The sequence below is a fragment of the Siniperca chuatsi genome, linkage group LG9 (assembly GCF_020085105.1).
Source record: "Siniperca chuatsi isolate FFG_IHB_CAS linkage group LG9, ASM2008510v1, whole genome shotgun sequence".
In the NCBI taxonomy this organism is placed as follows: Eukaryota; Metazoa; Chordata; class Actinopteri; order Centrarchiformes; family Sinipercidae; genus Siniperca; species Siniperca chuatsi.
This window is the reverse complement of record NC_058050.1, coordinates 5605186-5631254: the sequence shown is the minus strand read 5'-3', so window position 1 is coordinate 5631254 and position 26069 is coordinate 5605186. Positions and strand designations below refer to the sequence as shown.

Below are 26069 nucleotides of genomic sequence, written 5' to 3'. Positions count from 1 at the left end.
TTACAGGATATTTTAAAATACTTTTCATGTGAATATAATATAATGTAAGCTAATTGTCAATGTGACATTTGTATGACTAAGTTATGTAAACTGATAGTCAATCACAAATATGAAGAATAATCGTTTTGGTATTTCTTTATTTATACTTTATAGACTGCTTTTGTTTTAACCCAGGAGTATTAATGTGCCTAGTTTCCCCGTTGAAAGTCTTGATGGTATTTTATTACTGTGTCTTGTAAAGTTAATTTTATAAATTAATAAATCCTAACATATGATTGGTCCGTCGCACCCATACGTAGGGCGGATTGTCAATTCCAGTCGTACGATCTGTCATCATCGTTCGTACAATGCGAAAAGGGAAGTTGAAAGAAGTGGGAGAGGGACATCGCGGAGCCTTATGAAATCTAACGTTACAGTAGCTGGCTGGATAGTCGACACACTGTGAAGTGCCACAGATTTTGTCCTGGAAACATCTTTCACATCGACTAGCTTCCTCTTTTTGGTAGGTGAGTAGCTAAAATTAGTGCTAGCTAGCTAGCTAATGGCTATCCGGGGGGCTCCTCCCGATGCGGTCACAGCTAAACAACGTTCGCTTACTGTGTTAGCCTGCCCAGTGTCTATAATCTTGCTAGCCAACGTTAGCTAGCCGATACTGGAAGGGCCAAGCTAGTTAGCATAGTAAGTTAACGTTGAACGGCTGGTGATTCCGGATCACTAGTCATGTTTAGATCATCAACATATTAACATTGACCCACGATTGATATAACAAACATCTGCGATTCTATTTAGTCCACTGATTGATAGGACAGATCACTAAACTAACGTCATGCAGCTAAGGTTAGCTAGCTGTCACTAGCTGTACACACCCAAAACTGCATCATCTGTGTTTTGGCATTCTCAAACGTTAACGCTATATAAATGTCAGATCTAGTGTGTATAAGCTTGGTGTGTACGGTACTAACTTACCCAGATTGAAAGTAACGTGACACAGGCTAAATTGTGCTTTTTTTTTACAGGCTGAGCTTGGTTTTGGGCTGGGCATTTTGAACTTACTAGGTGGCTATGTTGCTAACGCTAGCAGTCATTACTTTGCTAATTCGAGCCAGTCAACAACAACATAACGGGTTATTTGTGGTTAACAGTGTGTCGTAACGGGATTTCGACGAATAGTAATTATTTTCGGACTGGTGCTCTATGTTGACTTGGTTGGTGGTAATGAGAAATGTCTAAGTTACAGAGAGAATCTGTTGTTGTCTGGTTGATATGGCTGATGTTGTTGTTCACCTTAAATCTACAGACCGGCAGATAGAACTGTCTGTAACTTAACCTTGAAACATTTCCCCACATATGTGACCAGACCCGTGTCATACTGATCCCCTTTGTGACAGTCTGCCTCGCATGACGTAAAGCTACAGGCAGGAGTTACCAGAGGTTTGTTGTTACAGATTTTCACAGCTACACCAACTTACTTTCATTTCTAAACCCTGCAGTAAAATTGGTACAGGTGAGAAACTTAGGCAACTTTGGAAGCATTAGTTCAGATGCTCTTTGTGTGACACCAGTTACCAAAATGTTGGGGTTACTGTCAGGTGGAAAATTGACACTCACTACAGTATCTGTCAAAACCTAGTATGTTTTTGCCATACCTGTTATTTGTTCAGCTAGATATGGCAACCAACCAACTATTGTTTGGAGATGAAAGAAAGTGTTGCTGGTAATGTGAAACTCTTGTTGACTCAGTGTGTAATGAACTACAGTAAATTTCCCTCAGTGGTGATTCTATCATCTGTGACATTTTGGCCTCAGGGTTTGGACTGTTTTAAAAGAAATATTGTTAGAAGCTGAATGTTTACCCCATTCTACAAAGTGCAGCAATCATCAGCAACATTTTTATTTCTAACATACAACTTAGCTTAACTTTTTAGTCCATGATTTTTGAAAGCATGAACTCCAATAGTATAAATAGTCCTTTTTTTTTTTGTCAGAAAATGTTACATAAAGTATGGTATAATATATTTTTAAATTCTGAACTACACTTCTCACTTATTTTATTTATATAACTATGTGCCAAATGTTGTATGCTACCAAAAGCCACAGCTAAATAATTAAAGAAAATCATCAATTAGTGCTTTGCTTGTCGTAATCATGATTTGTAGTTGCAGACAGTAAAATGTCAAAATATACCCTTGATTTTCTAATGAACACAGCAAACCTGTACATTTTCATTTTAACCAAAATTTTCTCCTCACATTGATTTTTGAATCATTTAAATTTTTCATGTGACAGTGACACTTTGCTTTCTTTTCTCTCTCCCTTGCTCAGGTGTTTTCTACAGTTTTTCACAGTACGTAAGCATCCAGAGGAAGAGACCGGACAGTGTGACATGGCAGGTAGAGGCGGAGCTACGCGACCCAATGGGCCAAACGCAGGCAACAAGATCTGCCAGTTCAAACTTGTGCTTTTAGGAGAGTCAGCTGTGGGGAAGTCAAGTCTCGTACTTCGCTTCGTCAAGGGACAGTTTCACGAATTCCAAGAGAGCACAATCGGAGGTATGTATCTTCATAAGGCCATGTCGTGGCTTACTTTCTCTGAACACGCCTGCAAAATTGTATGCAAGGATTGATATTACTGACATTCTTATATTTACCTTCTTGTCACAGTGAGACTTGCAATGAATCACTCAGTGGAATAAGCATGTGAATATCTCAATCATCGTAAGGATACAAACAAAGAGTCATAGTTCCTGGTCAGTAAATAGATTACAAAATGTGACATTAAAATCAGCATCAGCTCACATTGGACGATTAAGCACGGTTACAATTAAATAAAGTGACAATTGGAGAGATGTAGTCAGTGATGGCCTAAAGGTTTGTGACCCTAAGGTTGCAGGTGCGATCCCCAGAACGGCAAAAGTGAAGTTGTACTGGACAGTTTCCAGGTGTGAATGTGTGAAACTGACTAAATGTGAATAGGGGGTTCCTAAAAAAAGAGAGCATTGCTGTCAGTGAAGCATCTGAAAGTAAATAAAGGTTAAAAAAAATGTGTCTGAGAGTGATTCCCACCCTACATAATGCTTCAGCACACATCCAGATTTTGGATGTTCAGTATCAAACATGTTTGATATCACTAGGGCCCAATTTTCCAAATGTGGACTGAGTCAACCAGATAATCCTCCTCGTGTGTGTCTCCAGCATTGGTCTTAGATTATTCCATTCGCAGTAACACATTTTGTGTAGCTCAGTAGCTACAGGCCCATTTGTCATTGGTTCCTTTGCTTTGTGCCCCTTCAGCTGCCTTCCTGACTCAGACAGTATGTTTGGACGACACAACAGTCAAGTTTGAAATTTGGGACACAGCTGGTCAGGAGCGCTACCACAGTCTGGCTCCCATGTACTACAGAGGTGCCCAGGCAGCCATTGTTGTGTATGATATAACAAATGAGGTGAGTCAGGTGCCCGGTTTTCTGTCACGTGGTTGCTGTTAACAACGCTGCTTTCACTAAACACGGCTGCAACGACATTGTTGTCAGTCGTGAGGAGATAGTGGGGGTTTCCATCTTCCATTTTCTTAGCAGCAGTGAAGTCAAAAAATAACTTTATTTTTGTATCTTGACAAATTAAGAGATGAGTCATCACTTAACCAACACAGTGTTTTACAGATGGTATGTTTTGTAGATATAAATAGACCTAATACGTACATGAGTTACTTGACTCTAAAAAGGTTACACATCAAGACGCTCAAATATGTATTTATACAGTATGTACTGATAGCTTTTTGATTACAAAAATAACATATTGGAATTGGAATCGTTAACCTCCACATAGTCTATATCTTAGCGACAACAGCGAGTGTCCGCTGTTCACTTGTCTTTACATCGAAAAAAAACAGCTGCTATTAAGACAGCAGCTAATATATTAGTCATATTCTATTTGTAAATTGTACCTGAAAGATAGACTGTGATGTGCTTGTTTGTGTAAAAGGTCAGTCACACAAATAGGATGAGGCGATAGACAGAGTTTAAAGTCAGCATTACTAAGGGCTGTGAACATTCCTCAGTGACAAAGCCAGCAACAATTCTGTTCAACTTAACTTTTATAAAAGAAGTAAAGCACAGAAAGGTATGAAGTACCTTCTGAAACTTCAACTCAACTTGCTAAAATATTTTTTATTACAGTATTTAAAGACAAGGTCTTGAACAAAGAACAGGCATGTAGCCCACATTTAAAAATTTTTTTTCTTGTGTGCACTGTGTAACTTCTGCATGGCAGTATAGCATACATAAATGCAGCTTTTTACCGTACCTGAGCTGAGGACATTTTCATTTGTTTCGTATTTCATCAAAAGCATCATTTTAATAAATCTCTATTCTGGGTCTTGATCAAAAGATTGGTAAATGCCTAGCCAGACATCATGGGAAGGCCCCTGTTGTCCTCATCTTTCCATCACATGGATCTTATTGTTATTTTCAATAAGTGAGTCACCCCCCTGTTTTGTTTGCCAGGAGTCATTTGTACGGGCGAAGAACTGGGTTAAAGAGCTTCAGAGACAAGCCAGTCCAAATATTGTAATAGCTCTGGCTGGGAACAAGGCTGATCTCGCAAACAAGAGAGCACTGGACTTCCAGGTTTGTGTTCTTTAAAGCCTTATTAATTAACTGGAGGATGTAAACAGAACCAGAAAAAATCATTACAAATAAATTGGAGGTTGTGTCGATGTCTGTTGAAGCTAACATAAAACATTCACAGACTGATTATTATGTATGACACGTTTGACAGAATAACACAATATCTGTCCGATTGGCCCCGATCCTGTCTACTACTTGGGACATACCTGCTTTGCTTCCTCCACATTTAGTTTTCTGTTCACGTAAACTGTGAAGTACTTAGGCATTTTAACTAATCATTTCCTGATGTTGGTTTCACTTCCGTAGGATGCACAGTCATACGCAGATGATAACAGCTTGCTTTTTATGGAAACATCAGCAAAGACCTCTATGAATGTGAATGAGATATTCATGGCCATTGGTAAGTGTCTCTTATATCTTAAACTTCCAAATCTTATTTGTATGAAGATTTGAACAATTATTAAATGAAATAAATCCAAGCAGAACTATTTATCACCTGCCCTACTGTTGGAGCCCTGATACACCAATGACCAGCTGTGAACAGTCCGGGTTGTGTTCAAGTGCCTTTGAGAAACAGTAAAAGACTGTGGCTGTGTTGGTAGCGTCCAACTGGAGTTAATTTCAAAGGATTAAGGATAAATGGAAGTACTATTAAGCTGGTACATTGATAACCAGTTAGTCCATGATGTGTTGAAATGAAATGTTGCAGCCCATAATGTTCACATACAGTAGGTGTTGTGGCCCAAGTTTACCACTGGTACTTACCACTCTTTTTGGAAACCTCCTGGTGTTTGTATCCGGGCCTTCAGGTTGTCTAAAGGACACTGGCCTTTGAAGAATGCAGCATCTGAAAGCTTTACCTGCATTTGCATTTGAAGAACACAATGTTTTCTACCATAAAGCAATCACGTAGATTTCTTGCAAAATGAGGCCTGTCAACTCACAATGTAAAATGTAGCTTGAGGTGTAGAAACAGTGTTGCCAATAGATTGTTTGTCCATTAGAGAGTGCAGACTTATTTGTTTTTAAATAGATTTTCTCAGAAAAGAATTTGAATAACTTCTGTTGTAATGAACACTGCAGACTGGGACCAGGATTAATTGAAAGTGTTATAAAGTCACTTAAATGTTAAGCTACTCTTAAGAATTCATTTTGGTGTTAACATGGATGGTGTTATCTGATCATTTATGGTGATCTTGTTGCTATTACATTGTAGCAAAGAAGCTACCCAAGAATGAGCCTCAGGCGGCCGGAGCCAGCAGCGGGCGGAACCGGGGAGTGGACCTGACAGAGTCGGCTCAGCCCACCAGCCGTCCCTGCTGCAGTAACTAACCCAGCTTCTTCTGTCCCCCCCCCCCGGCTTCCTGACGTCAACCTCACTCCCCCGAAATAGCTAAAAGACTCTGTATAGCTGCATTTCTAATACCCTTTTTTTTTTTTGTTGTTGTTGTTTTTTTTTAACTTTTTTTTAAGAAGTGTATATCAGTATAATGGATGCATGTATCACTACAACGCCTAAAACACATTTTTATCTCTTATTCAGTTGGAAGACTAACCCGATTTTAAGAAAGATGAGCGAGCGAGAAACCTGTGAATGTGTGATTGTGTCGTGTGTGAATTTTGAAGTGTGATTTGCTGATGAGAAGGTGTAGCCTCATTTGTCACTTCACAGGGTCGACTGGATGCAAATGATGTTGCTTGTAATACTCTTTGTGTGCGGGTTAAGTTATGCTCACAATCAGAAGAAAACCAAATTGTTCCCATCTTGAGACGCCTGGCTTCAACAGTCTGTTGTGAGGCATCAATGTATTGAGACAGTGCCAGGAAAGGACTGATGTGCAAACCAAGAATCCCTCCCTCCTCACATCTGTTGCACAAGAAGACATCTTCATCCAAGGCTCCTAATGAAAAATGAGGAAAATAAATTTGGTACTGTCCAGTTTTTGAAAAACTTGGAAAATACACACAAAAAAGTCTTGAAGTATAGAAGAAAAAAACGCCTTCAAACACATCTGGCTTCCCATAATGCGCAACCATCTGTGGAGCAATATGGGCTTGTCACGTTGCCGTACATCATATTGAACAACTAAGTCTTCGTGCTGTGGAAACATGGAGTTTTGCAAAGTGCGGGAACATCAGGAACCAACACCCACAGGCCAACATGAGGCCGGTATGACAGGATTTTTTAAATTTTGGCTTTGCTATTTAACAAATGCTTTCATGTTGCGGCATCATCGAGTCCATCACAGAAGTCCCATGTTAAGTTTTGACACTGATATGGCTTCACATGGAAAAGAAAATCAACAGGAAACTTGAAGACTGTTGAACGTCCTGCTTTGTGAGTTGTCTTGTAAAGACTTGAACATACAACTAGTTATATGTTAAACTCTTGTCTTTGTTGATCCGCTCTGTTTCTGTTCCGGCCAGTAGACCTGCATTAATTTGGGTGATCTCAATCAAAGGGGGGGATTGTTTTTTAGAATAGAGTTCAAACAGCACACAAACAGAGAATTGGACTACTACCCATTGTCACAAGTCTGTGCAAAAAAAATATACTCTAATGTTGTTATAGGGTGCGATGTTGCAATGTTGTCTTCTTCCTCCTTTAGTACAGCTTGCAGAGCTCACAAGCTCACCAAGAAATTAGAGATTCTGAACAATTGTACAGTTCAATATAGGTCTGCTTATTTTTATTTTATTTTTATTTTCATCCTAGACCTTGTCACAAACTGGTCAAATGTTAAGCAGTGGTGGTCTTTTTAGGTATATGTAGTGTTATTAACAAAATCCCTCTCTGGTGTCTTGTTACTTTTCTCAGAAATGGTCCAGGGTCATGTTTGAAAGGAACTTTTATTGCATTGCACAGTGTTGATCATGTTTTAATTAATGCCCTTCGATTTTATATGACGGACTGTATTGGACTTGCTAACCTACAGCTCAATGAATTTTAATGATGTAAAACAGCATTACTAGTGATGGGCTGATCAGTTTTGAGTGTCTGAATACAACTTAATAAATTCAATAAAGAGGTCTCTTGTACGCCTTTTTGCTCTGAATATGTCAGTGGCATCACATGTAAGTGAAGTTTCAGAATAATACGATATAAGATTCTGCTTTTATTGAAACCAAATGTTGTGCAGATCAGAGCTTTAAGGTTCTCTTAGTTTTCAGGAGGATTGTGAGGATTTCCAACTAGAGTGGTGATGATTAGAAGATTGAATGAAACTTCATCAACAATTTCATTTTACAAAGTAATTTATCAAGCAACAAGACTAAGAGTCTACAGCCATGCTAACGGCTCTGTGAGTCTGTAATTAGGCACAGTGTGTGCTTTCAGCTAAATGCTAAGGTGAGCATGCTAAAATGCAGATGTTTAGCAGGTCATTTTATCATATTCAGCATCAATAGTTGTATGTTAACATGCTACATTTGCTAATTAGCACTAAACACAAAGTTCAGCTGAGGCTGGGAATGTCATTAGTTTTGCAGGTATTTTGTCATAAACAAATGACAATTTTGAAAAGAAGGTGCTAGAGGAACATGAATGTGCGTACCAAATTTAATTGCAATTCATCCAATAGTCAACCACAAATGTCGACCTCTTGGTGGCGCTAGAGGGAAAGATGGGATCGCCAACATCAGTGAGCTTCATCTTCTGGATTCCAGATTTTCAAATGCAATCATTTTGTGCATTTCTCTGTTTCAGATCATTGTAAATTGAATATACTTGGGTTTTGGACTCTTGGTCGGATAAAACAAGCTATTTGAAGACCATTTAAAAATTGTGATCTGCATTTTTCACTATTTTATTACGTTTTAAAGACTGTAAGCAATTAAATGTTAAAAAAGAATATTCCCACAATTTAGTATTACATCTTTGTAAAAGAAGGGGATTTAAAAATAAGAGTGGTCAAAGTCAATGCAGCTGAGGCCGAGATATCCTGACTTTTAGTCTCTAGAATGGCTCAAGCTCCAAAAATACTGCATCCTAGAATTCCCATAATGCAACTTGATAACGTCTTTTCGTTAGACCCTTCTTGCCTGAGAAACACCCACATCTTTCAAACTCTACACCCCCAGTTTGGATCTCAGGCTTTCTGTTAAAAACTTGACGAGATTAAACAGAAGACATTATACAACTGTTGTTACAGTTTGAGTTATAGCTCTCACCACGATGATTAAACCGATCTTGAAGTGTAAAGTCATTGTGTTTGATAATGAACCGGTTAGTTGCAGCCCTACTTCTAACCACATTTTCCACTTTCTTGGTTGAGCTCTGCTGTCAGTTCCAGGTCCCATTTTCTTGTATATTTCCACCGTCTGCCCCCTTCTCTCAGCTCTTGGCTGTTTTCCATCCCGACACTCCACACACTCCCCATCCTCAAAGTCCTCACCAGATGAGTCCTCTGAACTCTCGACCAGCCTGATCACATGTTTGGCCAAGGCTCAAATCTCTGTGCAGAAATGACCTGTCAATTACAGTCCTTACAACCTCATTAACAGCCTGTTCAGCCAGCACCGCCCACACGCCACTTGAGGCAACAGATAGAAAGAGGAGTCGTGAGGCTATACGGCACAGGGATCGATAACCGATTAAACTTATGGTCTCTAAAGTGGCCAAGATCTCTGGTAGCCTTGATGAGGTCCCACGACCAGACAGTGCTGTCTATTAAAGGGTTGGTTCACCAAAATTACAAAACATTTTCTGATCTCTAGTGGTATCTAGTCGTGGGGATAATTCACACAACATGCAGTCAAAAGTTCTCAGAGGGACTATTTCTTCAGTAGAAGTTGGTCCCTGAAAACTGTTCACATTGAGGTCTGTGGATTATCTTGAGTAACAGGGACACTTTCTGAAGAGATGTTTTTTAATCCTGTGAGCACCATAAAGAGAACTTCATTCACCTCCGTAACAATGATGTGGCAACAAAAATCATGACCTGGAAAAATAAACCCCAAACTTCTGGAGCTTTTAGTCATATCACATCTTCATCAGCAGATGGAAAGTGTTCAGAAAAAATGGAATACAATTCCATGGCAACTGGGCAAACTCCATCTACTGATGTGTGATATGTGATATGATCAAACAGCTACTAAATGGACCTTGTGGTGAGATTGTTTTCTCAACTGCTGTTTCCAAGGGTACAAATGAACTTTTAACACCAAAACTGGATGGATAAATACCACTAGAGAAGTAATAAGTGAGAAAATATCCATTTATTATTCACTGACTTTTTATTCTTTCAATTACATCAGTGTACACTTCCAACAGATGTTTTAATATATTTGTTTTGTATGTGTAATTTGGGTGAGCTGACCCTTTAAAGGGACAGTTCACCCCCAAATCATTTTTTTTTCTCTCTCTTACCTGTAGTGCTGTTTATCCATCTAGATTGTTTTGGTGTGAGTTGCCGAGTTTTGGAGATATCGGCCGTAGAGATGTCTGCATTTTTTGAACATAATGGGACTATATGGCACTCGGCTTGTGGTGCTTAAAGTGCCCAAAATTTTCAAATTATATTTGAAAACTCAACAGCAATGTCTCTTTCCAGAAATCATGACCCGATTACTCGAGATAATCCACAGACCTTGTTGTGAGCAGTCTAAGGCTCTACGGCCGATATCTCAAAAACCCGGCAACTCACACCAAAACAATCTAGATGGATAAATAGCACTACATGTAAGAGGGAAAATATGTATTTTTGATTTTGGGGTGAACTCTCCCTTTAAGGCTGATGGAGTCCCCAATTTGGAAATAATAAAATACATTTAGAGTACAGTTGATTGTAATTGCAAAGATTCCAAATAACATTTTTCTACATTTCACAAGTTATGTGGTGCTCTGCTTTCCCACAATGTGCCCCTTTTTAATGTTGAGAACCACCACTAAGCTTTTTCTAAGGACAGAGGGTGCTGTAAGCTGTACAGATTGTAAAGCCCCTTGAGGCAAATTGTGATTTGTGATACTGGGCCATATAAACAAAACTGACTTGACTTGACTTCGGATGGCATTTAGCTTTCGTCACAGTGGAGCTTCGTGTTGCCAGAAAAGCTTAAAACAAATGTTGGACTCAATGAGTCACTATGCCACATGCTGCTTTGCTGGCAGAGCTGCCCATCTACTTTGTCCAGAAAGTTCAATCACAACCCTTTGATGAAAAGTTCAAACATAAAGTGAATACCGACCACAATTTGCGATTGCAATCTTTTCACTGTGAGATTATAACCTCTGATCTTTCCCACTGTCAATAAGGCAGACCACATCACTGTGCAACCACTCAAACAGATCCTGTAAATTTTATTTCTGCCCAGCTAAAGACTGTGGTTCATCCAACGGAGGGCCGTAGCAGAAGATTCTCCCCCTATGGCTGAATTATCATGGAGAATGTGTTTAGTATCTGTCCCTCTGCCTTTGAAAGAGCCCTTTAAAGTGGGACAGAAAGTATCTCTGGTGTTTTTCCAAGTACATGAGAGGATTGAAGAGCTGGTCCAGAACTAATAGCAGCAGTTTGCTGGATGCTATCAGGGCTGAGCTTTGCCCATGGGACATGTAAAAGACCCAAAAGAAACTTGGTACATATATACATATTGATGGAGTAAAACATCTTTGTTCTATCTTCCATGTCTTTTACCTAGTTCTTGAAGCAGCTATAATTAATAATTTTATATTAACAATGGATCATATGACTATGTGTATGTGAAAAAAGTATCTTGTAATAATAAACAGAATTATTAACCGACTCTACAGAACTTTATAGCATCTTTCAGATCATTGATTTGGTTAAACTGCCCGCAACTAGGCCTGTCACGATAACTACTTTTGTTGGACGATAATATTGTCCCAGAACAAACTGCGATAAACGATGTTGTCATTTTAAAACCATTTTATGCCACTGATATAATGATAATATAATAGCTTAATAATGCAAGTACACCCTTTCAAAGAGCAATGAACTTTTAAGCTGCCTGAGCCCCGCCCATGGCGAAACCCAGAGACACAGAGAGCGGACGACGAGAGGACAGAAGCAGCGCGACCGGAAAAGACAGCAAAATGTGTTTCAGACTCAGCATAGTTACATTCGGCTTAGGCGCAGGGGGAAAAACGCTTAGGCGTTGTGCCCAAGTCTTATAATGTAGGGAAAATCCTAAAATGTCGGTGACATTCTTCTCCATATAAACACGCATGTAAACACAATGGGTAATATCGTACGATATATGGACATAACCTCGATAATGTTTGCTGACCTCGATAAGTCGATAAAGTAATTATCGTGACAGGCCTACCCGCAACTTTACTATTTTGGTTCACTCTCACCGCTCTCATAAACCTGTTTCCATCTGCAACAGGCAGGGGTTTTCAAAGAGAAAGCTTTGGTAACCCGACTGTACTCTACCTGTCCAGCACCAAACAGCAGACAGACAAAATTAGCATCTAGCAGGTGAACATAGTGGAGCATTTACAAACTAACCGAGTCAGATATTTCCCTCAGGAGTTGAGATCAAAACAGAGCTAAAAAATAAAGGTGAATATTGGACATCCTTTTGCCAGGTGGCCAGAAACACGACCCCAAATGAATGTTAATGTTGCTTAGCATCTGCTGGATGTCTAAATAGGCAACTGTTCGCTATATAAACTTATAATGTGATATTACTGTATGTTGGTGTTGTCTTTACAGTTTGTTTCCACTGCCTGCAAGTGGCCAAAATAAATTAATTAATGCAGGATTCATTTCACAAATTGCCAAAACGTGGAAAAGCAGGTTTCCGCACCTGTAGGCTTATTTGCAGAGTCTATTGTCTGCCATGCAGCAAAGTTAGAATGTCTCTCACCTTTCTCCAGGAATGAGAGAGGTATCGGTATGCTCAAAAACAAACTAGTTCATATGACGTGTTGTCAACCACATCTGAAGGCAACTGTTGCCAACTGTCACACTCAAAAGTGGGGTGAAAAGTCATCATAGAGAGATGTGTAGGATGTGATCATTGTTCAAAAGGGGATGACGGCGTTCATTTTCAGACAGCCTCTCTTCAAACGCATTAATAGTGGTGCACTCGGTGTACACACGAAAAGTAAGTAATTGTGTGAAAAATGAAAAAAAAAGAGCTTGAGAGAGAAGTTCAAACCCTGCGTACTCTCACATGTGTCCATTTGCTGCATGAAGTGGGCTTGTTGGTCGGACTTTTGCTTTCAGAGAATTCACAGATGCAGCCCCCTCACATCTGACATCGGAAAGTGTGGAAGGAGGATGTTTCAGATGCTTTTCGACCATCCAACAAACACTTCGTTTGAAGCATAGGCTACTGAAGTTATTTGTGAAGTTGTACTACAAGAATAACACTTCAGAAGGGCCCTTTTGAAAGAACCTCATTGTTAGCTTAATGTTGACACTGATGGGTAGAAGGGTTCTTGGATGGGCAGATATATCAGACTCTGCACCTGCCCATCATTCTAGATGTAAAGCAATAATGGTTAAATCCATCTCTGCTTGTCTGAAGATATCAAAGTCTTTTAAACTGAATTCAGCTGTTTGCTGACCTTTCCACAGTTTCCCTGGCAACAAAATCGCTTTTTCAAACTGTGCAGTATGTGACTGTCTGCAGCTTGCCAAAGAAGAGAATGAAGTGGGAACAAAATGTTTTGTGGGTGTTTCAACATTTTGCTCATAAGCCTGTAAACAAGGTGTATTAAAGTTTTCACATGTAAAGTGTGAAAACTGCATGAAGTTTTGACATATTGAAGGATTCATAACTCAAACTGGACTCTCTCTGTGGTCGAGACTGATCATATTAGCATTCAGTGCTGTCTGTCAAAGCTAGAATTGATGGTGATTGTTTAACTTCCTAATTTGGCCCTTCACACTCTTTGGCCCGGCCTCTTGAAGTGGAAGTGGAAAATACTCATTCCATTCAAAAATGTGAATTTGGCTTTTTGAAAAATGTGACATACACTGAAAATAACACTCACGTTGTGTATAAACCTTTCCTTCAACAGTATATTAAAGACTGTCAACACTGTCTTTTTAAAACGCCAAACACTGACTATCTGGGCTCACTTTTTCTTGAGTGGATTTGAAGCATTTTGGCATTTAGCCTTCCAAATGGAAGTAAAAGCAGCAAGGCATTTTCTGAAGACAGAATTGCCACTTAACACTTTTACCGATTAATCACTACTGCTTTAAAACCTTGTTCAAAGAAATATCTCAGATCTCAGACCAGATATCTATTTATTGTAAATGGATCAGCTCCAGTTTACACTTGAGACAGTCTTGTTCAGGTTCACAAATGTCAAAGGAAAAGTATGTTGAGGGACAGAAACTCTTCAGAAGAAGCCAGATTCTGGGTCATCAATCATAAACACTGCAAAAACAGTGTTTTGTGGCAAAAGGAAAAATCTCAAAATTTCTCTTATCATGTCGATTCATTGTACAGTTGGTATCAACTGTGATAATAATTCCCAAATTAAGTGGCTTTCTCCTTTTCCAGAGTATTTCTTGCATAGCTAAAATGTCCATAAATATATTCAGTTCACCATATATCCATGTATATTTGTTTGGGTTTGTTTATTTCACGTAGTTCACTTCTTCACAGGCTCTAATATGCCCTTTTCATGGAAGACATTTTGACATGTCACACTAGGAAACGCACAGGTGTACATAATAATAATTGAATGAATGAATTTTATTTCGACGCTTCGGTTCCAGGGTCCTGGTGTTGTCATGGCTCACTGGGACACTTGAATAGAGCAGAGCCATCATTAATGTTATTAGTAACACCTGTGTTTTTCCTACTATGACAAGTCGAAATGTCTGCTGTGAAAATGGCCTATAATTACACACTTAATTACCTAAAAACACTTGCAGGCAGGTGGTTTTGCATTTCTGTTGATAAGCAACTTACAAGACAACTTAAGCAAGACACTGTTTGGGTGGTTTCCTTGCTGCATGTTCTGACTGGATTAATTTAGCCTGGTGTTAAAATATCACTTCCTGTGACAGACTCCACCCATGAGGCCTTTAAGTCAGGCCAGACAAACTCCCCAACTTTCCAACTACTCTTTGAACCAAAGATGCTTCACTCCTTATAACTGGTTTTATAGAAACTTTGGGTTCAATCATTTTTACTGCATTTCACACTGGTTGCCATGTGGGGGCAGCAGTACACTATAACGATATAATATTCATGAGACCAACCATCTCTGGAAAAAAAGGTCTGTTGGCCCAGAAAATAATAACCCTCATTCATCCTCTCACAAAACTGATGCATTTGCACTTAAAATGTTGACCTGCTGGATTGATATCCACTTTCCACAGCTCATCAGTTTCATGACCAATCACATAAAATGTCAAATCTTCAGTTGAGCGAATTACAAGAAGGATAATGCAGCATTAGAAAGTTAACAGATGCCTGCAAGAGAATTATACAGTACATTTCACAGTGTAGTTCTTGCTTACAGTTGCTATAAGGTTGTTTACAATTGAAACTAAATGAATTTATCAATCAAAGAACATGTTTATATTGGGATCATTTGCAAATGAGTCCTGCCCCCTGAGATGACCTGAATGCACGAGTCTTTGCATGTATTTCCTGCACTGATAAAGCAAAACTAGTGTGTACTGACAGGAAAATATGGAAAGGAAGTCCACTTGGTACCATGCCTGAGGGAAAACAGTCATCAAATTATTCATTGACCAAGTTTACATAGGCAATAAAATGATGTGTTTTCATCTAGTTTGGCAACAACTTTGGTTCTAAGTGATCATTGTGGTGGTGTGTTTACACTGCACTTATCAGAAATAATTTATTCCAAACACAATGCTGTTGGTGCTGCCAGAAATATAAAATGCACGACTTCATGTGCACCAGAGGACTTTTTGTTTTATATTTCTAAACCAAGTGTTTAGAAATATAAAAGCTTTCATGAACTGACGAGTCAATATCTTTATTATACCAAATATTATAGAGAATAGCAAAACAGACATGTACAGGTACATCAAAGTGCTGTTTGCCTGCCTGCATTTGATATGTCAAGGCAAAACACAAGGTTAGACCTCCTGAAAGTCACGGCTGTTGCCCGCTGTGATCTCCATAGCCGGCGGCATGCGTCACCTGTCCTGGCTGTCACCAGTAACCCTGGGACGTCGCCACGGTGACAACCTCATTACAGTGATAACTCTGGCGGCTGAAAATATTTCCGTTATGTTCCTCGTGATGTTATGATGTGCGGTGCTCCTGTGATGACCAGGGGGACATTTCTGCAAACTTTTAACTCCTGAGCTACAGGCTGTGAGATATTTCATACACATACGACCTGCAGGCTACAGAAGGGGGGAAACGGTTACCACAGTGACAAACCACAGCAGTCTCCACTCATATGCCCCCTGTGGTTTATTACTATGTGGATGATGCTTATCTAATCCACCCAGCTCTCCAGCGTCTCACATCTTGACAACAAACAGGGCGTATGGGGTGATACGTCCATACAAAAAATAAAGTTTTAAAGTTTGATATTGCACTTTAAAAAGAGATCTTAGCAAAGTCCGCTCAAATGTACCTATAGGCAAGGAAAGTAATGAGAGGATAGTGTTAGGAATGAGGGAATGCAGAGGCCAAACATGGAAAAAAACAAAGAAAATGACCAATGTAGGTTGACTAATTTCTTGCTTCTGAGTGTCTGAACTGTAATTTTAGGTGTGTTGACATATTTATTATTTTTTGGCCAAATATTTAACACCTAAAAAAGCTTGTTGTTCAATGCAGTTCATGGATAGTTTAGACATGGAAATAAATTATATTTACAAAATCTTCAAAAACTAAAATTTGGTGTTTTACAACCACAAGCTGAATTATATAGTTGTATTTGATTATTTAATATCCACCGGAGACACAAAGATGTTCCATTTTTATTGTGTATTTTATTTAACAGGTGGCACAAGTGTAAAATGTAAAAAAAAAAACTCACAAGCCAGACAATGGAGAAAGCAGCAATAAATTGCCTGTAGGAGGCGACATCAACACATCTACATCTGCAGGTGTAAACTGCTGCTGCTATTATTTTCTTTTTCTATAGGTGGTGCAGGTTGTCAGGTGTAGAACAAATCTGAAGCAACTGAACAGCTCCCTCTTGTGGAGAATCTTGCAGCCTGCTAAATGTGAATGAGTGAGTTTGTTCTGTCCACCTGTAATTGCAGATACTATGGTATCTAGTCAGTAGTCTGACAGTCTAGCCACTGATTTGAAGTGGATATGAAAAACTAGCCGGAATTCATTCTACCATGTCATTTCATCTATTCCATAAGATGTTTCAGCTTTCTAATTATATTTTAGCTTTGGATTAATTCAACATTTGATGATCTAGTGAGTATTTCTGTATGTGGGATTGAGTCAAAATACAGTAAACTACAGTCCCCATGTTCACGGTAATGAAGGAACATGTCACCCTGTGCGGAACAGTGTGGCTCATTTTAATAGTTTTTGAATAACAATGGAGCTCTATGGCACAGCGTAATAAGATATATCAGGCTTTGGATACACAGAAAATACTTGTTAGTGGTATCAATTCATTGTTGGTTTTGGTCTTTTTGTGGGATTTGTTGACAATAAGAAAATAGAGATCATCACCAGACTTATCCTTTGACACCATTTCACCTGGAATTATCTAACATCCATTAATTTAGCATAGCTACCTTACGTAACACATACCATTTAATGGACACTTTTATGCAAAGCACCACAGGTATAATAAAAGAACTTACATTGTTAGCATCTGTGGCCCTTGAGGGAATAAAAGCCTGAACTCTGAGAGCTTTAGTGCAGCTCTCTACCAACTGAACTGACGAAAATAAGCTCAATAAGCCTGAGCAGAAGATAAAATCACTCTCTAAGCTGATCTTTTTTTTCACTCTGCAGGGCTCCAGGAAGGTTATATTATAAGATTGTGATCTTCCAGCCGTCACCACCTAGCATAACACCAGTGGATCTTTCATCCAGTATCTCCAGCTCTTTTCCAGGTACTTTCCCTCCATATGGCCCAAATTAAAAGCATTAATGTCTTCTACTGGGATGCTTATTTGGTTCCTTGAGGTGAAATTGAGCAGTGTACGTATTTATACCATCATACAGGCTGATTTATGAGCCAGTCATTGTTATGGAAGCTCTCCTTTTACTAGTTCCCTATCCTTGAAATTTATTGCACCTCTCAAATGTGTTCATACACGAGTGCTCATGGCTGGACGGTCAGACACACTCACTGTGTGTTTATAGTGCTGTGTTATTCATCAGGGTCAAAGTGTCCGTCTCACTTGACTGACATCTGTTTGAGCCAATAATTAATGGCTCAATAATTGATGTGCCCGTCATATGGGCAAGGTGATTACGGAGAGGTTAAGTCAGTCAGGCGCATACTAATGAAAGGTCACCAAATAACCTCTGCAGTATTGGATACTGTTCATTGCTGAATATTTGAGTATTAATCATTAGAGTTTCTGTTACCTTTAATACAGTAAACACTCTTTTTTTTTCATGACAGCAGTGGCTGAAAATTTTCATGGTCTTTAAATAAATTTGTATTCATTCATTTTGAGCATTCACACAGCAAATGCAATACTTTGGATGGTGTCTGCGAAGAACATTTTAAATAATAATCATTTTCTTACCTAACTTTTACATCCCTTTACAAAGATGTATTGCTGCCTCCTTCACAAGGGAAAGGGCAAATTAAAGGAAAACTATGGTTTATTATGGGCCTGCAACTAATGATTATTTAAAGATGAATTCAGAAATCATTTTCTCCATTAATCGATTAATCTATAAAATGACTTTTGGTCCAGACTGAAATGTCTCAAAAACTATTGGATGGATCACAATGACATTTGATACAGATATCCAAGGTGCCCAGAGGATAAACCCTACTGACTTTGGTGATCCCTTAACTTTTCTACTATTATCAATTAGTCAAAATTTTTATTTGTCCAATACTATGGTTCATCACCAAATACCTGCAAAACTAATGACGTTCCAATCAACCTCAGCTGTACTTAATGTTTATTGCTAATTAGCAAATGTTAGCATGCTAACACGCTAACCTAAACTCCACTGTTCCCAGCAGGAGTTGTACAGCCGGTCTGGGATTTGCACAAGCAACATTCATTCATCAAAGAGCAGCTCAGAGACAGAGCTCTCATCGCAGATGTTGGTTTGGAGAAAAAAATAAAATTTCCAAACACCCTAGAATATTGGGGTTGAAACTCCAAATTAATGCTAATGTTGCTCTGTATCTGCTGGATGTGTAAATAGGCAACTGTTTTCTAACACGTTCGCCAGAACTACTTAACAAAATAGTATGTCAGGGCTATTTCGTATAGGATTTCCCTCTAAGAAACGTTAGTCATCTTATTTTGGAGTTCCTCTGCCCCCAGTGGTAAAAAAAAGTTAATGCAGCCTTAAGGATTCCAACATGTTATCAAAACCTCTTATCTCTTATCAAAAAACAGAACTGTAAATTGAGGCTAACAGTAATGTTTTTTGGCCAGCTATCGCTTTAAGCTAACCCTTGCTAGCACTTTTAAGTTAACTTTGCAAACATGAAATCAATGAGCCCTCGACACAGTATATCAATTAAATGTTTGTATTCAAGAGTTGGTTGTGTAAATTATGTCTTTTTAAATCAATAAACAATCAGTAATATCTACCTTTAGCTATCTGTCATTGATGGATGACCAGCAGTAAAGTTAGCCTCCCACTGCCACTATTCCCAATGACTTGTTTAGAACGTGAAACATGAAGTTTAGGATTTAGATTTGACTTGGGACTTAAAGGAATAGTTAGAGATTTTAGGAAATACAGTTATTCACTTTCTGGCAGAGAGTTAGATGAAGAATGGCACTCTCAAGTCAAGTCAGTTTCATATAAGGCTACAGCTAGCAGCTGGTTTTTACTCTTCCTTTTAAGTACAGATTAAACAAACAAGATATCACATGTTAATTAGTAAGCTTTAGAGGTGGTTGTTACCTTAGGACAGAGCCAGGCTAGCTGTTTCCCCCTGTTTCCAGTCTTTGTGCTAAGCTAAGCTAACCGGCTGCTGGCTGTAGCCTCATATTTAACGAACGGACATGAGAGGTATCATGTAACTCTCTGCCAGAAAGCAAATAAGTGTATTCCTTTAACTGTCTTGTTTTGGGACTTGACTCAGGATTTCATAGCCAAGACTTGAGAATTACTTGTGACTTGCAAAACAATGACTTTGTCCCACCTCTGGTTCATGTCCACTGTTAGTGGGCTACAAAGAACATCAGAATCTAAGGGAGATGAACAGTTAAATTGCAAGATGAGTCACAATAACAGGAGAAGGCAATGCTGTCTATATTCATGAGCACTGTGATAACACAGCTTTCAAACAAGTCCTTGAAATGTTTTAGATTGCACTCATACTGTTCATGTAGCCTACCTGTGTTCCTTAGAAAAGTCCCAGAGTTTTCAAGAGCCAAATGCAAGCCAGCGTCTGACAGTGAGACACTTCACTTGCTGTGTTATTAAACTCAATCACACTGAGGTAGAAATGAGTCTCTGCACATCATGTCTGTTTTTTAGTCTTGTTACTTTTCAAAAACCAAAAAAGTTTGAACACAGAGAGACATGGAGCATCAATTCAGTTTGGATTAAAGGCAAATGATAACTGCAAAGGCCATTAATTCCACCTTCGGGGAGTAAGTATTCATCACTGATAATGACATTATTTGATGATCAGAAGCGGCTCACCAAACACATGAAGCCTACAAGGAACCCTAATTTTAAATGTTCACTGAATAGGATTTTCCCCCCCAATATTTCTGCCAAATGTTTTGGGATCTTTATTCCATGTCTTGACAGTTAAAAACTACATGACTAAAGTTGAACTCAGTAGTTGATTATGTTGATATTTATTTATATTCATATTTATTTTGTCAATACAACTTACTTAGCCCTATTTGTAACATAAATATTGTAATGTCTCTGTTTTATATTTCATCAGAATGCTGGATGGTTTGGATTAAAATTACTTCTTTAGGGTAAAGGGACATTAAGTAAGAACCACGTTGTTAAGGTTATGGGACGATCGTGGTCATGATAAAAGAAACCAATGTTGACTGCCAGTTGGAAACAGAGACAGTTGCCTCCCAAGTCCCACGTTTTGTTGACCCACCCATCCATCCCAACCTGCTCCCTTTGCAGACTTTGTAGCTCTATATTTACGTCACTCGACTTCCTACTTTGCTCCCGACGGACAAGAGTCATAATTACCACGGCCACCAGAGGGCTGTTTACTGAAACGACTGATTCTGTCTCCCACAATAGGGTGCTTTGTTGACTCTTGCTGCTTGCTCTCTCTTCAACTCTTCAGGTTGTATTTTTGACATGGGAAGTCAAGTTCACAATGTGCTTAGCGTTTGAGTGACAGAAGTCGTGGAAAGACTAGTTGCAAGGTGACTGACAATAAAAACAGACAACGCCTCGTTCACTTAAAAAATTATAAATGATTTTGTGTCTTCCTTTACATAGAAATTTTCAAAGTAACTTAGATTAGATTAAAAATATCAGCATACATCGCAACTCATGAACTTTCGCAAAATTTCCACAAAAAAAGTTGAGAAAACCCAACTGATTCTTTAAGGACTCTTCTTGTAAACATGGTAAACACAACCACAGTTAAACCACATGTGCCTAGTACTTTACTGTATTTTATAAAGAGAGTTTTGTTTTTGTGATTTTGAGGTTTCATCAATGATGCACTTTGCAAAACCCCTCGAGTGAATGATACCCAGTGCGGGGGTGGACTGTGTATGTTTGAACGCATTTTTTTAATTTGTGCAGCAGGCGTGTTTAAGCTTAAATGTGGTGTTAAGTTGCTCTTTAAAGGTCCAGTGTGTAGGAATTAGTGGCATCTAGCGGTGAAATTGCAGTTTGCAACCATTTGAATACCACTCGCCTCACCCTCCCCTTCCATGCGTGTAGGAGAAACTGCGGGGGCCGAGAAACTTGCAAAAAACGCAAATGGTCCTATCTAGAGCCAGTGTTTGGTTTGTCCGTTCTGGGCTACTGTAGAAACATGGCAGTGCAACATGGCAGCCTCCTTGGAAGGGGACCCGCTCCCTCTGTAGAGAAAAACGGCTTATTCTACGGTAATGAAAACACAACGATTATTATTTTCAGGTGATTATACACTAATGAAAACATACTTATAAATATTATATTCCATTTCTGCCAATAGCTCCTTCTAAATGTTGAACACTGGACCTTTAAAGGAAACTAGGAAAAGAAACACATTAAGCCCTCTCCTCTGTAATATGCTTACACCTTGAACTTTGAAAACAATGGCCAAGTATTGTGACCTTCTCATGTATTATATGACTCAGTGATCATGGAACAACATAAAGATCATTTTTGTCAAATTCAAAATGAATCTATACGTCTTCACCACAAATCTTCCATTGCACTGCACAGAAACTGCTACTTAATATATCTATTAAAAATGATTCCAATGTGTATGTGTGTGTGGGTGGGTGTGGATAAGTAGATTTGTGAGTGTATGTGTATGTATTATGCATATGTGTGTGTAGGTGCATGTGTGTGTATATGTCAGTCTTTTAAGTAAGTCTTCAACCTTTTGCTCTAAACCTATTTTGGGCTTCAGTGAGTCACTTGAAAACACTGCCAAGTTGTTCTGAGAGAAACCGGTGAGCAAACCTTTCAGTGACTCCTCTGTAAACCTTCCCTCTCGTTAAATCTTTATCTTTCATTACTGGAGCCTAAAAGCACTCTGTAAAAACACACAGGACACTAAAACCAGGGAACTTTTAATGCAGGTGTTCTGTCAAATTCACAAGCGGGACCATGTTTCCAAAAGATCGCTGCCCGCAAGCAAGGCTTTTTGTAAACCATGAACGTCCGAATGAAGTAAAAATGTCAATGCCTTAATGGACTGGTATGTTAATTGAGGCATTTATCACGGTGTTGAATCAAAGCTTTTACACGGCCATGGAAACGGGCTGCCTGGACCTGCCTTGCCCTGCCAGGAGTCCCGAGGGCATTGTCAGTGCAGCTTATGTCGAGTATCTGTTACAACATCCTGCCTGATTGCTGCGGCCTTTAGGGGTTTCTCTTCTCAACCAGCTGTAAATGAAAAATGAAAAACAACTCGATATAACCAATGAAATGCAATGAACTTCTTTCTTGTTACAGTGACAGAGAAGCACAAAATGATGAATCTGACAGAGGAATTTTGCCAACACACACAGTTGAACTGTGCCAAGCAGGTAGCCTGCATATAAATCACCTTCCTATACAGTGAAATGAACAAAGGGGGGTTGCAGAAATGAAGACCACATAGAGGTGAATCTATTGCAACTGCAGATGAAATCGTCTCTTAACTGATTCCAATAACACTGAATGTTGTTTTTTATTTTAAAGTTCACTGCTTATTAATTAAACCATCGCTGTAATTTTGTTTAACAATTCACTCACTTTCTACTGAGTTTTATGTGTAAATGTTGTATATCCCCTTGGAAATTTAAAAAGTTGTCTGTTGCCCTGTACAAGTATTTGAAAAACAGATGTCTGCATGCTCTTTAAAGTTACTGTGGGCTTGTAAGTTCAGTACAGGGCTTGTAACTCCGGTAACAGTCATAAATAACTTTGTTAGACTGTGTGTTGTTGTTATTTTTTATTGGTTAAACAGTGGTTGTTGTAATTCAGTCATAACCAAGCAGATAATAATAATGGATAGATATAGATAATAAGTTGACAATGTGACGCTCTTATTCCATTGTTCTATTGTTCTCTTTGTATGTCACTGTGTAAAAGGAAATGCCAAATGTATCTAAGACAGGACTTTTTTGATCACAGAAGCTGAAAATGCCATTATGACTCAAGATCCGTGACAACAGACTCGCTGGAAAAGAATCCTTTTTACATTTCAGGATCATAATGAGCTGTGTGATTTGCTTACAGCTTCATCAGGCCTGATGATAATGACATACAGGTTTTGTCCATTAAAAACTAATGAAATGAAAAAGATTCTTTTGCACCAGTTCAGTTTTCCCAGGTTCTGAAGCTATAAGTATGCTATAATAATGAGGCTTTTCTTCTCCACCTACAGTTTTCTTGCTTTTACCTGCCACATCTTGACTGACACACTCATTCGGTTAATACCTGGCTGCATCACAGCTGTCATTTAAAAAGTGAGAATGATATTTATCTCATCTTTCTGCTAGGTTTCATGTTTTTGAAAACCTTAGAATTTTAGCCCGATAATCAGACTGAATTGCCATTTAATTTCACTTATCATATAGACTGACATCATGTTCAGGTTGTGTTGTTGTCCTCCAACCAATCAGATATTATTTTCAGTCGACACGTAAGCTGCATCAGCAGTTGCCATAGGAACACTTAACGTCATTTAAGTTGATAGAAGAAATATGGCAATTTAAAAGTTGTTATTTCCGTTAGTCGACTTACCGCAGCCTGTACAGCTGTGTCGATCTCATCCATGCTTGCCGCCATTTTTGTGGTTCTGGCACAGGAAGATGACGTCCCCATTCTTAATCCCACAAACAAAGCCGTGATATGCTCAGTTGTTTTTACAACTGGGAAAACAGCCATCAGTGAGCACAACAATAGACCTATTTGAATCTCAGTAATTATTGGAGTTGTGGGCTGCAGTCATGTAGCTACAAAGGAGGACACTGAGGCGCAAAGTGTATTCAAGTGAACTGAACCATGGTGTTTTTAACTTGCAGCTGGACTGAAGTCCTTGTATCAAACTTTATCAGCTACAGAGTTCAAAGATAAAGGTTTATCTTTCTCTGTAAAAATGTTTCATACAGATATTAGTGTTTCGTTCTTCTAATTCTTCATACCTTCAAACCTGGCTACGCCTGTTAAGGAGCTGTTAATTGGACCAAGTCCAAGCTATTAGTCTTTTCCAATAAAGTCACAATTATTATTTTATCTTGTTTTAGTTTTGTCGTATTCATAATGTATTGACTATTACTTTACTTGACATTCAATACAAAAATGAATGCTAAAATACTGGCTGACTGGCATTGTATTTGATCACGATATCAACTGTTGGTGGAATCACTTCCACAGCTTGATGGTCATGAATATGAATAAAAGAATACTGAGTGTATTCTATTTACTATTGATTATTGATTTTAGGCTGGATGACAAACACTTCATGTTTTTTCATCATTATTGTATTCATTGTCTTGAAACATGCTTCAGATAAGGTTCGCTTGATTTCTGTGTTAGTCTGGTCATCGACTACAGCCAAAAACAGAGATTTTCTCTTTTCTGAGTCACACTCAGGCGTAATCTACATTCCAGTGCTCGCTCGGCTGGACATCCAGCTGTTCACAGCGTTTTCCCCGCTGATGGACGAGTCAGGCACTGTTTTTCTGCTGATAGCTCTCCTGAACAGCAGATAGAGAGGCTCCGCATCCCACTTACAGATGTTTGTGATCATTGCTCCAGTGAGATTAAATGGAAGAGAGATGGTGGCCAGAGATTCAACTCACAGACCAGGGGCCTGGTCCTCAGGCGGCCTTCTGTATTGGTTTTGGAGAGCGAGCAGGGGCTTCGGTGGAAGAAGCTCCCTCGTTATCTGGCTGGACGGCCAGCTTTCATGCATCAGGGAGTTTGGGGGTAGATGTGCTACAAACAAGGGATGGATGAATAAGCTTTAGGGTTCATGGAAAAGTTCACAGACTGAACTGAGTGTAATATATACCGTATGATTTATGGTGTTGTGGTGAATAAGGGTCTCTCCAAAATGTCAGAGTTAAGGCGCTCAGACCTGCTTTCGTCAATGATGTTATTTCCTGGATGGAAGAAAGCCATCTGGGATTTAAGATGTCAGACATCATGGATGTATTTATGGTGTGTGCGTGTGTATGCGTGCCTCAGTGCCTAAAAGTTAATCTATGGGCTGACGTATGTCTGCCACGTGTACATCTTTTATTAAAACCTCTGAATGTATTTACCACAATATACTATATTATATAGAAACAGCTTTTTGAAGAAATGTGTCCTTCGCAGTAATTTGGATCAGTTGTAGATTTTGCTAACTTTGTTAGTCCTGGGTCTATCAATGTGGTGACTGACTTACAGAGCTAAGATAGAGAAGACTTGTCCAGTAGAGGAAGCAAACTGACTTTTGTTCGACTTAATACAAAGCCAAATACACAAACAAACTACACTGACGATTGTCTACATATGACGTTTCTGACACTAGGAATGTAGCCATTTAGCTGTGCCAAAAACAAATTCCACAGATCCGGATCATTGAAGGATAAGGCTGGTGATATTCTATATTTTTCTTATTGTCAACAGATTCCATGAAAAGACCAAAACCAACTATGAATTTCTCCTACTAACAAGTATTGTCTGTGTCCAGAGCTTGATATAGCTTATT

General features: G+C 38.9%; 1 protein-coding gene and 1 long non-coding RNA gene across 8 annotated transcripts; one reads left to right on the top strand and one right to left on the bottom strand.

Annotated features, from left to right (window-relative positions):
• The first annotated feature begins 299 nt into the window (after positions 1-299).
• LOC122881230 (ras-related protein Rab-5A-like) lies at positions 300-7654 on the top strand. 7 transcript variants are annotated; one of them, XM_044207114.1, is made up of 7 exons: positions 300-502; positions 1358-1431; positions 2323-2549; positions 3291-3442; positions 4502-4624; positions 4931-5024; positions 5841-7654. In XM_044207114.1, exons 3-7 carry the CDS (start codon positions 2384-2386, stop codon positions 5954-5956), a joined length of 651 nt encoding a protein of 216 aa, XP_044063049.1. In that variant the 5' UTR covers positions 300-502; positions 1358-1431; positions 2323-2383; the 3' UTR covers positions 5957-7654. The 7 variants fall into 7 exon arrangements, with proteins under 7 accessions (XP_044063049.1, XP_044063050.1, XP_044063048.1 ...); XM_044207115.1 differs by having other exon boundaries at positions 300-506; XM_044207116.1 differs by lacking the exon at positions 300-502 and adding an exon at positions 632-678.
• Positions 7655-22440: 14786 nt separating this feature from the next.
• On the bottom strand, positions 22441-26016 carry LOC122881554. The gene is made up of 2 exons (XR_006379175.1): positions 24113-26016; positions 22441-22768 (listed from the first exon to the last, which is right to left on the bottom strand). It is a non-coding gene; the product is annotated as an uncharacterized LOC122881554 (long non-coding RNA).
• Between the last annotated feature and the right edge of the window lie 53 nt (positions 26017-26069).